We start from the raw sequence: 15,292 nt of genomic DNA on the forward strand, positions 1-15,292 counted from the left end.
AACATTAGAGGGCGCCATTTGCAAATGATTTCCTTTTTTCACTATGTTTCGTCATTTAGAGGAGATTATCTTCCTCATCCTGCTTTTCCTCATTTAACACTTCATCCAAACTGTAAGATTCACATCTTTAAACCGGACCAGTATATTGGCAAAAAAAAGAGGGACAGCATGTTTTACATACTGCACATAACATGAAATCCCCCTCTCCTTGGCCAATATTTGGTGCAATCCAACACTTGCCACAGGGCTCATGTCTCCACTCACACACACACAAATACAAACACACTATATTTAACATTTTCACTGCCACATATTGTCCCCTCCAAATTCTGAATTCAACTGTCAAATTCCTCGATTGACCAGTAACAGATGGCAGTTTCTTGTCGTGCCTTAAAAAGCATATTTAGAAGGCTGACAAGTTCAACAAAGGTAGATTTTTTTTAGTATGAGAAGAGGAAATGGGACATGAGAGCACTTACATACAGTAGCATACATAAAATGATTTAAATTCACTGGAGACAGGAAAGACGAGGGAAGGTACGGATTCGTCTCCAGCTCAGGTCCATGGTCAAAACAGCTGCCAATCGAGGGCAAAAGGAGAATGGTGACATGTAAGGGCATCCTCCTTGGAAAATGGCATCAATGTAGGCGATGTCACACATGGAGTGTTAGAGTGAAATAACGTAAAAATTGCTTTCGCCGTGAACTCTTTGATCGTATGCATGCACACCTGAAAGTAGTCTGTGTTCTGCATGTTGAAGCAGCAGAAGACTTGTACTGCCATGTCTGAATGACTTCCTGTACCTACACCTAATTTTGCCTTGACCTTTCAGTGGAGAAAATGATGAAGAGCTGCCTCTCTGTTTCATTGTTGGCTGTGTTCTGTTTTCCCCCCGTCATTTCCCTCGGAGCACTCTTAATGGAATCCTTGAAGCAAATCGCTTCCTCCTTAATTATCCTTGAACTAAAGATACTGTGAAAGGTTTATTGAAGGTTGTGCTACTTTGACTCCATGAAAGTCATGTGATGCATTTTTATCTGAAATGGTGCAGCCACCCTGTGGAGAAATGAGGGTTTAGATTGTTTCGCCCACGGCACTCTCACTGGAAATGACTTCTTATGGCTTGAAGCAACCAGGCGAATCTTTAGATCAAATGTTCAACGGAGATATTTCAATCAACTCCACCACCAGACAGGCTCATTTTTTCCCAGTGTTCTCTAGACCAGTACGGTTACATAAGAGGCGTAAAGTCAAACACAGTGTCTGATGACTCATGCTTGAGATTTGAGCAAGCAATAAGTTCTTGCTCCATCCAAAAGAAGACGCTCTGCTCTTTTGTCTCGACATTCAAAAAAAGAACAAACCAGGACCAAACAGGCCAAATAAATACAACTTCTAAGGGGATTAAACCAGCGTGGGACTCACCACCTAAGAGGGACATACTGAGTTCCTGTTGGGTTAATAGGCAGTTGATTAGGTTGGCACAGTAGAGTTAGGTTTTCTATCCCTAACTGCGACAAAGAGGTTTTGAAGTAGTCTTGTGTGATTGTGTGTGTGGTCAGGGTTGGCGTGTGCATTTCCTTGTCTCAAATGCGAACCGGGGGTCCACTGGGTGCCGTGAGGGGCACCCGAGAGCCGCAGTCGTAGTCGATTTCGGCCATGCGGGAGCGGCTCATCATTCGACTATGGGAGTAGGCTCTTCTGTCTGTTTGTCTGTCCCTGAAACTCCTGATGTAGCTCTGTGGACAGACAGATGACACAGGTTTGCGGTAGGAATATATAGTGCACAGGCATAGTGCACAAACAACTGTGTTGAAAGTGTACACTTATGTACAACCATCGTTGAAGGAAGTGTCGACATTTTGGAAAGTACATTTGCTTTTTCACCAAGAGTTACAGGAAGTTTTACAAATTTGTGCCTCTACCTGGGTTATTTGCAGTACTATTTCTTGGCTGGAAGCACTAACCTTTCTAAAGTCTCCACTGGCTACAAGGCTACCTCACTGAGACAACAAGGCTTCAGGAAGACACCGCTCCTGGCCAAGAGCTACTCCCACTCATATCCCCTGCTTTAACCCATGTAGGCCGTTTTTTGTTGCCATTGAACAAAGCCAGCTGTCTCCAATCTTAATGCTAAGCTTATTGGCTGCTGACTACAGTTTCATATCGAACGTAACGATATGAGAGTGGCATCAATCCTCTTATCTAACTCTTGGCATAAAAAGTGAATAAGTGCATTTCCCAAAGTGTCAAACTATACCTGGAAAGGGAAAGTAGGTTATTTTCTATAAAAAACAAGTTTTTCTCATAGCTGCCAAAACTGTCCTGACAGCACACTGAGAGAGACAATCTGTGAGAAAGTCACGTACCTCTGCCTCCATCCTCTGCTCCCAGGGTGCTCCTAATGGCATTTGCAAAATTGAAGATCAAACTGTGAAACTAGGCAGTGCTGATCTAAAATGAATCAAAATGCTGTTACAGTACTGCCTATTTCTCGCGTAACGTGTTTTCAGAAACATAGTTTAGCTGATGAATGAGAAAGTTTGTCTGGCTGGTCGGCCAGTGGGCAGTGCTTATTTTTGGCTCGACTTGGTCACAAACTTTCTCATTTTAAATAAATATCTCAAACAAAATTTATGTGAGAAAAAGACAATACCGTAACAGAATCTTGATTCATGTTTGATCAGCACTGCTTAGTTTCACGATTTGAGAGTTCACAAGCAGTCATTGACATGTTGTCAGAGACTGCTCGCTTAAAGTTCCTCTACAAGATCGGCTGTGGTGGAATCCTGCAGATGCCATTAGGCGTCCCCAGGGGAAGGCAGGTGGGGGCAGAGGAACATGATGTTTTCACAGATTGTACGTCTCATATTACTGTGAGGATATAGTGACAGTTTTGACAAGTATGAGAATATAGAAAGTTACCTACTTCAGCTTTAAATGTGTAATATAGAATTACATATAGAATATGACTAAACAAATCAGTTTAAAGATGAAAAACAACCTTTGGTGCCTGTATATATACCCATTTTTTCGAAAGGTGTTTTGCACACAGGGTGTGCGTTTTAGTGGAAAGCTACATATTTTTGTGTATTTGTTTGTTTTAAGTAAATTAACTTATAAAAAAAATGTAACTCATATAACTGAAATTAACTTATTTTCCTTAAGAATAAGGAGGCTACTGCATCTTACCGGTGACAGCACATCTCCATCAAAGCGCCTTTTATTGTTGGCCTTGCGGTGGTAGCCCGGTTCAGTCTGAGGAGGAGGGACTTTAGGTGGCTGAGAGCTCTGGGCTTGGTGATGAGGGTGGGATGCTGCTGGGTGATGGTATTGCTGGTGGTGGTGGTGGTGGTGGTGGTGGGCGTGGGCGTGGGCTTTCTGCTTGTGGTTGGTCTTCTGGTTCTCTCTTTTCTTCTTCTTCTTGTTCTCCTTCTCCTTTTTCTGCCTCTCTTCCCTCTGTCGGATCCGCATGAGCTGGACCCTCCGTTGCTGTCGACTTAAAACCACTGGAGAGAAAGATACCAGAGATGTCATAATGTGTGGAGAGAGAAGGAACAATACAATCTATCTATATAATATATAAATATATATATTCAAGAGGGAGTGGGAGGATAAAGACAAAAAAAGCAGCTTTTATACAGAAACAAAAGTCAAGAGGAAAGGACAGTTTCAAAAATCACTCAGATTGGCTAGAAAAAAGGAGAAAAAACAATAATGAAAACCTTGGAATAGTTTTTAAAATGCTGATGGTGATGTAGGTACAGGCTACAAAACGAAAAAGGGAGAAAACACTACTGAAGATGATCTATTCGGTCCATGGCAGACAGATCATTTTACTTGCCGTATCTACCCGCACTGAGCTGCTCAGTCTCCTGACATATTGTGAGTGGGTGAGTGTGTTGTGTTTTTTTTCACACCCTCCCCAGCAAAGGATGTCCAAAATCCATCCTGTCTGGCTGTCCATTGATTACACCTGGGATTATTGAGCGGGCGTGTTTGTAAGCATTTTTTGATTCACCAGTTTAATATGCGGTATTGTCAGGAATCTGTTTCTTATGCGTTATGCGAGGTCATGACATTGCCGCGAGTACGACAACCCTGAACTTCATGAAGACAACATGTACCATATGAGTCACAGATAACGTGTGTGTGCATGGGTGGGTGTGGAAGTGCTATGAGGTCTATTGTTGTTTCTTTGTGCGGGCGGACAGCTAACGAGGCACCATCTGCCAGGGAAACTGCTTAATGATACCCCCCTTTCTTTTCCTGAGCTCACCCCACCTCAGGCCCCCCTGGCTACATGCTACTGTGTGTGTGTGTGTGTGTGTGTGTGTGTGTGTGTGTTTGTGTGTGTGTGTGTGTGAGAGAGAGAGAGTGTGAGTGTGTTTGTGTGAGTGTTTACGTATGTGTGCTCTTGTACATGTATCTTTGGGAGTCCATGTTCCGCATTTTGAAGGCATTTTAAAAGGCTGGGTGTACCAGTTTAGTTGTAATTGTTCATGTTAGGGTTACGACAGTGTGTGTGTGTGTGTGTGTGTGTGTGTGTGTGGGGGGGGGGGTGCACGTTTGTGTGTTTGTGATCTATCACTGTCCACAGACGGAGACAAAACAAATAATGCGTTAGCATGAGCAAGAGCAAGATAATTCATTCATGCCTGTGTCCTGCACGCTATTCAGTCAGCTGACAGACACTTGATTTTCCTCACTGCTCCACTCGGGTGCTCTTCTCATCCATTGTGCCCCAGATTATTAGCCTCCCCTGCCCTTCCCCAGTACACCTGCTCCCTCTTTTCTCCTTCTTTCCCCATCCTTCTGTCTCTCATACATTGCTTGTCATGAAGGACAGACAAACTGACAGCTGTAAGATGTTTTTAAAATTATAACTACGAGCTGTAAAGTTAAAGGCACTTCATTTTTAATATATTTTCAATATCTTTGGACATCCTGCACAAAATTCTTCTTTTTTTCCTTTTTCAAAAACAGTTACAGTATATTGTATATATTGGTATTGTATATCTCACATATTTCTATTCTATGTTTAGGTCTTTAGCCATTGCAGTGCTTTGCTGTTATTTTTTATTTGTATTGTATGCACTGAACACCAAGGCAAATTCCATGAAAGAGAGAACCTACTTGTCAATAAATCTGATTCTGATTCTTATATTCCCTTTTTTCTTTCTTTTTAATCCTTCCTTCTGTGCGGGGGGCTTTACTTGCAAAAAAAAAAAGGAAATGCTTATTCTTACATATTTGACTGAGACCTATGTCTATAGAACTCAGTTGTCTGTGTGTGATGGTTCAACAGTGAGAAAGATCAGATGTGTGATCAATGCATGTGGGTCTGTTACGATAAGAAATAAAGACCTCTATTTCTATACTTTAATGGGATAGTTCGGCTTTTATAGAGGAGTTATAGGAGGTTCTTATCCATAGTCACATCATTACTTAGATTATGGTTAGCGCGCTGCCAGTCTCTTCCACTTTCTAGGTCTCTTTCAGTGACATTTTTCAAAATAGCACTAAAAAGTATCTTCTATCTCTTTGCCCACACCCTCTGACTGGACACCACGGCAGCCTGCTGTTAAATCCCATTATTTGAGGCCATGTGTGACTTCTTCTAAGACACCGTTTGACTCTGCATGTCATACACCAGCGAAGATCAAATGTAAGAGTTGTCTGTGCTTGTGTGTGTACAAACCAATGAGATGTGTGTGTGTTTTAATTTTCCTGTAGTTAGTGTATGAGTGAGGAGAGATGCACAAGTATATTTTTGTCTTTTTCTGAGGCCGTTCATGTGTATGTGTATGTGTAGGAGTTGTGTGAATGCACAAACACAACATATGCATGTACACAGATTGCTACAGCTTGGGCATAGAAGCAGTACAAGTTGGTTTTAAATACTATGATATGACCTTAAAGCTGCACCATACAATATTTGTTTCAAAAGGGCTGTCCCTGCCTTTGCCTGAAGCGTGCAGCTGTGGCCTACATTGCCATAAAGCTAAAGCGGACACGGCGAGGTGAGCACCACCTCTCTTGAATCAGCCGTTTCTGAGCACATCCACCATGTGTTCCAGGTTGGAGCAGACGCTGTGTCAGACTGTAGCTTTATTTCAGCAGTAAACTAATAGGCTGAATTTAAATTGAGGAAAATGCAATTTACTCTTTATTCATAAGATGTGTGTTTGTAGTACATTTTAATAAATGCATTAGCTTCCATGAGGTAGGTTTTTTTTAAATCCTCCTAGGAAAAGATCAAAGTGTTGGCTTCTGTTTTCTGACATGTCATGAGGACACGGCCCTTCAGCCTCAGACATTATCATTTCTCCCAGGTCCCTCAATTTTGATGGAATTTTCCAAACCTGCCATTCATTTGACTAGAAAATATCCCTGGTGTATTGCCTTTCCATATCACCTGACCCCCATCTGCAAACCTGCTCCCAATCCCCCCAGCACTTCCTCAGTAGCCCTTTATTCATTTCTCCCCTGCGTGTGCCTTTATCCTGTCTCTGCCCCTGTTTCTGTAAATCTGTCTGTGATCTGGTACCTGAGTTTCTGATTCTTTTCCTGCCTTTGACCCCTGTTGGCTCTCTCTGCTTGTTTGAACCAACTTTGCTGAGCATGCTGTTTTTTGACAAGAAAAAGTGTCTGCACTTGAGTCTCGTTATTACTGTGATAACTCCATATATTTACACACTATCTACCTACCAATGCAAAATGAGCTATCAACAGTTGAACTAATAGTTGTTTTATAGTACAGTGTTGTTGTTATTCTGCTACATTACAGTGTACTATGAGTGCACAATATGAGTTTTATTCTTCCACTTCAGTCATATTTTGTAAATGTCATGGCCCATAATCAGTAAGAGAACCATGGTTTATTCTAATATACCTGAAAGAATTCTTGGAATTGTTTTCATATTCTCCACATTTTCTATCCAGTAAAATGTCTTGAAGTGTTCAACATATTGACATCAGGTGAAAAAGCAAAATCACCAAATTTAGCAAAATAGTGATTCTTAAATACGATGCTCCAATCACAACAATATCTGTGTCAAAAGTTGGCCTTTGAACCTGGTTAAAGGAGTCTGGTTGTGTGTGTAAAGCAGAACCACTCACCCTCTGTGTGAGAAAATCCCTCTGCAGTGACTTTCCATTGGATCAGCACTCCGAGGAGGGCCAGGACAGGCCACACCCCCAAAATGACCCAAGTAAACCAGCACACTGGCTTCTTTGGCGCCACCTGCAAAGATTACACTAAATATGTTAGATCAATCATTTAGTTTTAATAAATCGTTTAATGAAAACATTCATCTGGGCAAAAATAACTAATTTCTAACTAAATAATGACACTTACTAGCAGTTTCGCAAAACCTCTTACCCGAGTTATTATTACACAAAAAAAGCACAAATCATAACGAAATAAAAATAGTTAAAAAAAGAATGATGACACACATCTAAGAGTTTGGTTGCAGAATAAGAATGTTAGAGGTGAGACCATCTAAAGATGAATGATTTATATTGCCGGAATGAGTGATAAATCTTTTGGAAACAGTTGCTCCAGCAGGGCTTCAAACTTAGCAAACAAATGTGTAAGAGCACACTCCTGAATACGGCTCCTCGTCCATTTTCAGTTGAGTAAATGAAAAAGGTCTGTTGAAGGTATGAAAGGTATGTTGAAAATTGGTAATGGTTTAGAATTAGATTAACTCTGAGGCGACTACAAATCAATTTCAGGCTGTGAACAATTTAATTAAAGACCATAATAAATGATTGGGGAACCAGCATTAATTCAGGCACTTTCATACACAGCACAAATGAGTCACTGAATTTTGTGACGAATGTGTAAATGACACAAATCCTGTGCTGTGACCATTTTTGTTGCAGGATCGCAGCCCAACTGGACACCTGTGGGACATTTTGGACGGACGTGCACTCTCCACAGACATCATCTAAACATCAAAAGAGTGAAATGATTTTGGATTTAACCACTGCAGGCAATTTTGCGGAATGCAGGACTGAGTAATGGAAATATTGGATTTATAGGATTTTTGCATTAGTGTTGTCAGAGATTTAATTCTCCGACTTAGCTCAAAAACAGACATTTCCATTTGGGAACTTCAATGGGTTTTCAATTGAATTTGTAGGAAGTTGACTGTATTCCTATATACCACTATGACTACATAGAATTACATATACTCCTCTTGAAGATTGTATCCATATTATTAACTCAGCATGGACTGCCCTGTTCTCAGAAAGATTTTATCTGTCAGTCTGTCAGTTTTGATCACTGTCACATGCAACACAGTAAAGATGCAAACACATGACCACTCTCACACATACTGTATAGATTACTCACACACAGGACAAAAACGTGCCTCAAGTTGACCTCATATAAATGAATAGCATTTATTTCTCTCAGCCACTAACATTTTACACACCGACACACAGACCACCCTACCCTGAGTCTCTCGTAGACGTAGTGTACCAAGGCGAACAGCTCTATAAAGTAATCCACGGTGATGGTGATGATGGCAGAACCGAATGTGGCGGTGGAGAGGGTGACAAAGCAACGTTGCCATTGAAGAGTAAGGACGGCAAATAGTGTCCCAGAACCTAGGAGAATACCCAGAGGAACCCACACTGTTCTGGGGTGGTAGAACTCCTCCATAACCTTGGAGAGAGAAAGAGAGGGCTCATTTTACTTTTGCAGTTGGTATTTCTTTATGGCAGTACAATGCTTTATTTGTAAAGCTTATTTGCATTAACATGAGAGGTTTATCACTAAGCTAAAAGTGCCTCTTATATGTTATTTTTCTTGAGATTCTGTATGTGAATAAACATAAATTGAAATAATGCACAATTGAATGTGTCTCCTCACCACCAGTGAAGCCACTCCAAACAGCAGGCCCAGCAGCAGGCCCACCATAAACAGTCCCACACTGCGGACCAACATGGTCACCAGGCCACACAGTGTTCCAATACCCAGGCCGATGCCCACAGACGCCTCTACGCTTAGCTGAGTGTCCATCACCCTCTCCTTGTAGCACAACATGAAGATGACCACAGAGCCAAACATTAGGCCTGTGAGGAACAATACGGCCTTGAAGCATCGATAGCCTGGAGGAGAGACGGAAAACAGACCACTGCAAGGTTAGCACAGGCATGGAAATGCCGGTACATGTTGCTGAACCTGTGTGTCTGTGTGTGTTTGTGTGTGTGTGTATGACGCAACTAGCAGTACTTTTGAGTGATACATTGTGGTCGGCTTAGCCTTAACAGATGCAAACCTTAATCCATCAACACCATCATTCACTGCTAAAAATATACCAGGACCAGTGTACAGCAACAGAAACACAGCCAACATATGGAAATGGTAGAGATAAGTTATATTTGGGAACCCTTTTGGGAACATGGGGTACATGTTGTAAAGGGTTTATAAGTTGTAACCATACACAAGACCACCATTGATTATAACCAAGTGTTTCATTCATTTTAATAAACTATTTTTTAAACAGATTTGACATTTAAAGCACAACCTTTCATGAAAACTTTTTGATTGGGAGGCTCTAAAAACTTTTTGTTATCCCTGTCCATCATCACTTGTTTTCTTTCTATATAGCTATGTCATGTAGCAGATCTCACAGTAGACAGTTTTACCACTTTAGGCTGTCTACATAGCGTTTATGTCGAGTTTATGAGTGCTACTGTCTTTTTTCAATTGTTTTTTGTCTTGAATAATTTGCCCCTGGGATTATTAAAGTATTTCTGATTCTGATTCAGATTCAGAGTGCTCCAACTTTTTTGTGTGGCGCGGCGAGTACTTTGCATCGCAGACTTTTCAGAAAAGAGCTGGTGAGTGTTGTGCTTTTTCACTATACACGATGTAAGCTTGTTGTTTACTGTGTAGTCCACCCTCCCTGTTAATGTAGCATTAAGTTAGCTACCTCGCTTACATTAATGTCGTTGTCATGGAAACAAAAACCCACAGGCAGTGCTTCGAAGGGATGAGGGTGAAGCACTCCTAAGTACCATGCCAGTGCCTTTCTGCTAGAGAAAAATGTAGTATGGACTTTACTTCCTTCCTGGAAAATGCCTGCAGAGCGTCTGCAGAAAGTCTGTTCACTAAGAACTGATTACTTTTTAAAGGAGAAGTTGATGAAGGAGAAATAGTTTGTGACTAATGGATGAATGAATATAATGGATTAATGAATTATATATTGACATCCAGTTGCAAATAAAAACCCTTTATGAAGTGGTACACATATTTGATAAGTTTGTAAAAACAATATTCAGACCGGGAAGACAAAATAGTACAGGAATAATGAAAAGTAAAGTAATAAACAGCCACCTTCCTGTGGTGGGTAAGTGGGGCATTTGCTCATTATGAGCAGATGAACTGTCTTTATGAACCTTTATGAAGCTTTAAATATGATAATCATCATATTACAAAAGGTCATCCACTTTCATTAGTCAGTGGGCTTACTGCACAGAACAGCTGCTCTCCGCTTTTTCCTTTTCCCATCGCTCCCTCCTTTCCTTGGCTTTCTCTCTTTTTATCTCTCACCAGTTTATTGACATTTTAATGTGCTTTATTGCAACGACAAAACAAGCCAATGCATTGAAAACTAAAATTTTCAGCAGTTACAATCTCCTTGGCCCTTGCTTCTGTTTGCGTCTCCCTTTATTTTTGCTCTATATCGCCTTCTCTCTTTATCTGACTGGACTCTGTCTCGAGGGAAACCAACATCAGATTGTTATCTGTGTGTAATCAGGCGTTGCACAGCTGAGTCAAACAATACTCTTCCTCTCATCCAATCCGCTGTCCATCCTCCTCCCTTGTGACCGTACCTCATTTACAGTATTTGATGCACTTCTTCTAGCTTCCTTTACTTCCCTCGACTCAATTCTGTGTGTGTTTTCTTGGTATTTTTCAGCCACCAGGCTCTTAATAAATAAAAAAAGTGTGGTGAAAGCCACAGTATTTTCACAGCTGTGTTCTGTCTTCTGTAAGTGAATGCCCGATTTATTAGTCTGACATGAAGTGACTGGAGCATTTCCAAAAGAATCTGCAGCCACCCGAACATGTGTGTGGTCAGAAAGTCAGATAGTCTCCATCAATCAATGAATATATTTTTGAAATATCCTGCTTCTCCATGAGTGCTCCTAATCTTCTGGTCCACTTTCCTCTGACCTTTCCTTTCCTCAGTCCTTTATATCCCTGCCCCCGCTTTTGTTCCTCATTGCTTCCCTTACTTTTCCTCCAGGCATCAAACCCTCCGTCCCATCTGTTCACTCTGGCTTATTTAACTCTTGTCTGCCTCCCTTCCTTACTATTTTCCTTTGCCTTATCCATTTGGTCCGTATAACATCACTCATCCTTACAGCTATCCTTGTGTTCTCACAACCTTGTAACTTAACCAATGTGACTAAAATTTATAATTATGACTTTGTGTAACTCATAATTATGAATCTGTGTAACTCAAAGCATAAGACAAGTCGCCTTTGTGACTGATATGTTTCTGTAAACATTATGCCAGCTGGGCTGCATGTGCTATCTGTTTTTAAACTCTACAGAACCTGACCTTGGGGGCACTCTTCTCGATGGGAGCCGTTTGTGCAGGCGTCTTGAAGCTGGCCTTCCTTCCAAGGAAATTATTTGGAAATAAACTCACACGGAGAAAGCCAGTCTTATCTTTCTTGATTGACCCTTATTGACTAATTTTCTCCCAACAATTTGGCGACCAAGATGGGCCCTTGAGTAGTGAGAGGCAATACGGGGGCAGGACAGACGGTGAAATCTGTACACAGTGGAGGGAAGCAACAACTGATACATGGGGGCCTAATGTCCCACAAATGGCATGCCCTCTCACTGCCAAAAATCCGCGGGAAGAGTCTCAACAAACTCTCTGAGTTTTTTCTCTGTTTGTGGTACCAAAATGATTTGGAATAAACTCACACCAAATAATTTTCCCACAACACCAAATTTCACAGTTGTAAGAGGCATCTATCAGCAGGCAGATTCAATTTTCAGACTGCAGAAATGTCCTTCAAATGTGACCTAGGGGTTTCTGAGAAACATCAACAATATGCATTGCTTAATTGCAGAACAGTCATTGTGTTTGGTTATGTTATAGAGTGAGATCTGGCACTATCTTCCCTCGGAGTAGGCTGTCAAACACAGATAAACAAGTAGACAACAGATGGGGAAGGACTGAGGAGTTCTAGTATTTGAAGTGGAATCAAGCCATTCCGTCTTGTAATGTAATGCTTTGTTGTTAGTTTTCTGGAAGCATGTATTAAACAACCTTCTTAATCAGTGTGATTCTCTAAACTAGAGAAGATAATCTAGAGACTTTCAGAGCTAGTGTTAATTGTGAAGAAAAACACAAGCATGATAGCATTTATCTTGCTAATTGCAATGATTCCAATGTTGGCATTCTAATGCTAAGTGCAGCTGAAACTGATGACGTATGTTTAAAGTGGGAAAAAACATGGTCTTTTGTCTGGCAGCTAAGGTCGGATTTGTGATTTTTCGCCCAACCAGTGTTGAGGATCTACAGGAGCAAAGTTCCTTATTTTATCCATCCAACAATTCTATCTATAGGCTGCGAGCAGCTAAGGTTTTGTTACATGCTGTCAACTTTTTAAAATAAAGTTTTGTGGGAACCTATTTGTAATGCAGGGACCGACACTGCTGATGCTTTACCAAGACATATACAGTGAATGTTAATGCCATCTGTGTGCTTCAGCGAGTCTCTCTCTCTCCTATTTGTATGCAAAATATCTTCGTAGGGCTTCAACATACATCAATATTCATCCAAAAACAGCCTTGAGGTTGTTTTTCCAAAATTATAATTCTACATATTTTCACAGAACACGATTCAATATTTTATTACAGGAAACATTACCTTAGTTACTTTCTTTGACAGTTTTATCTTGTGGTATTTTGTTACTGGCAGTATATTAATATCCCCTTTATGGATATGTAGGTAAATTACAGTATATGAGCTGTTAGGGATGTGATCTCAAAATTCAATGCATTGTACACATTTCTACCTGCTTCTGTGGGATAACTTATAATTTGCATGGCTCAAATGTGTGTAGTATGGTTTTTTGTTTGGAAATCAAAATGTCAAAAATAATCTCATAAAAATTGACTCTTTAATAGCATCTGCAGCGCAGCGGTCAAGTGGTTACTGGTGCATACCATGTCACTAGAAGAGAGTTCCAGTCTCTCTGAGGCAAAAATAACATTAAAAAAACGATTTGCATGTATCTGATCTGGTGTGTCAGCATACATACTATTGCAGAACTGTCATCAATTCACAGAGCCACAACAAATCTCACAGGCCCATAAACCAATCCAAGGGAATATGCTGAAATTAATTGTACCTTGTAACCGTACAAAATGCATGAGACATTATCTGAGCACTTGTATGAGATTTTTGCCAGTCCCTGTGAACCGGACGAGCAGTTTTTAATCCATCATTTTTTGATGCAACAAAAACTCTCTAATGAAAAAAAGCCTGTATTCATTAACGCCTATCTCTCGCTCTCTTGCTTACTATTTATTGATTACACATTTCTGTAATGACTTTACATCCGAGCCCTTGGCACTTGTGATGCAATCAAACACAGTCACAATTAAGTCTAAAGAAAGGACTTTGTGTCTAAACATATGAATAGGCCCATGCATAAAGTATGAGTCTGGGCGTTTGATGGCAGAGAGCAATACAAAAAGAAGAAAACAACACAACAGGGGTCTACTGCCAGTTAGGCCTTGTATTTTTTTATCAGTTGCAAAACTCTGTGGCTCTTTTTTCTTTTAGCAGTGCTGCTGCAACATTCGGTTGAAAGAAAAAAAATGCCCTTGAATGAGCAGCAGGATATGTGTTTTTTTCTTTGTTAAAAGAAAGCAGGCAGTCCGATCCTTTTTATGTTTTCTTATGACAGCATGGTATAGGGTATAGGGGTAATGGATATTTAAGAACATATATAGGAATGCCACAATAGCTTTGTCTGTAGGAATGAGAGTTTAATATTGATTCACATAGCCAGAAACAAGACAGCCTTTCTGCTCCTAAATCAATAATATCATACACCAGCAGAGCGGAATGGGAGGCTCTTTGGCTCCATGTTTTATTATTAATCTTTCTGACACTTACATATATAGGAAATACATACTACCTATCACTCTTCAGTGTTTCCATCATGCCTGTCATTAAGGCTGCTGGCAGATGGCCGCATATAGCCTACTTTTTTATTTAAGATTTAGGCTTACTAATGAATGCCCAGGATCTTCAGTTTAGCGCTTTTGTAAGCAATAAAAAGTGATTGATACATGTAAAAAGTTAGACACAGAACCTTTAATTAATGCACTTAAGTTGTGCTAGTTGGGCTGATTTAGATTCCTTTGTTTCCTTTGCATAGAGCCAGGTTATCTGTTCTCACTGACCTTTTCACCTAAAACTTGGCAAAAAAAACAAACAAGGGAATTTCACAAAATTCCTATTCCTTTGATTGTCAACTGAACAGGAAATATAAGTTTTTGTAGGTAGCCTATACAAAATGGTACTCAGATTAAAAAAAGACACATCATCCTCTTGTGTCAATAATATAGCAGCAACTGTTTTTTCAACTGACAATGACCATGACAATGACAAGGCACAAGTGGAAAGCTGTTGTTTTTAAACATGTGACCTAGACACCGTATTCTGAAATAATAGAACATAGGAAAAGCTGTTTCAAGCTTTTGTTACACATTTTTCAGCGATCCATTTCACGCATTGGGAAACTGTTAGATACATTTTATTGAGTACCAGCTCAGCAGCAGCTTTGACTACATCATCACTTACCAAAGAAGCAGTAGATGATTCCAAAGAGACAGCACATGGAGCAGACCACTGAGGGAACAATCTCATATCTCCTCTCAATCTCCTGGTCACACCTCAACCCCACCTCACCCAAACCCAGTAGTTGGCTGGTAGAAGTCATGTTGACAGAAGTGAAGGAGGGTAGTGTTCAGGAGAACAGAGGAGGGCAGGGGTGAGGGGTGGAGGGGATGTGGAGGGATGACTGGATCAGTGGGCCTCACCCATTGAGACGCGTCTACCTGCAAACAGAAGGCAGAGAGAAAAGGTGAAGGAGAGAGAGCGCAGGAGTGAGAATGAATGAGGGAAAGAGAGAGCGATCATTGATTATACTCAGCTGCGAATGCTGACAGAGCAGTAAGCATGCATTTAAAAAAAGAAACACCTGTAAACACTTCTGCAGCAGATGAAATGC

At 40.6% G+C, this 15,292-nt stretch overlaps 1 protein-coding gene across 1 annotated transcript; it reads right to left on the reverse strand.

The window, feature by feature from the left end:
• Positions 1–1,587: 1,587 nt before the first annotated feature.
• Positions 1,588–15,001, reverse strand: tmem198aa (transmembrane protein 198aa; the record flags this gene model as incomplete). Its single annotated transcript, XM_083921741.1, has 6 exons — positions 1,588–1,740; positions 3,194–3,510; positions 7,124–7,247; positions 8,466–8,678; positions 8,886–9,124; positions 14,863–15,001. The coding sequence occupies 6 exons, from the start codon at positions 14,999–15,001 to the stop codon at positions 1,588–1,590; spliced, it is 1,185 nt and encodes a 394-aa protein (XP_083777867.1).
• Between the last annotated feature and the right edge of the window lie 291 nt (positions 15,002–15,292).

Source organism: Echiichthys vipera (genome assembly GCF_963691815.1).
Source record: "Echiichthys vipera genome assembly, chromosome: 10".
Lineage (NCBI taxonomy): Eukaryota > Metazoa > Chordata > Actinopteri > Perciformes > Trachinidae > Echiichthys > Echiichthys vipera.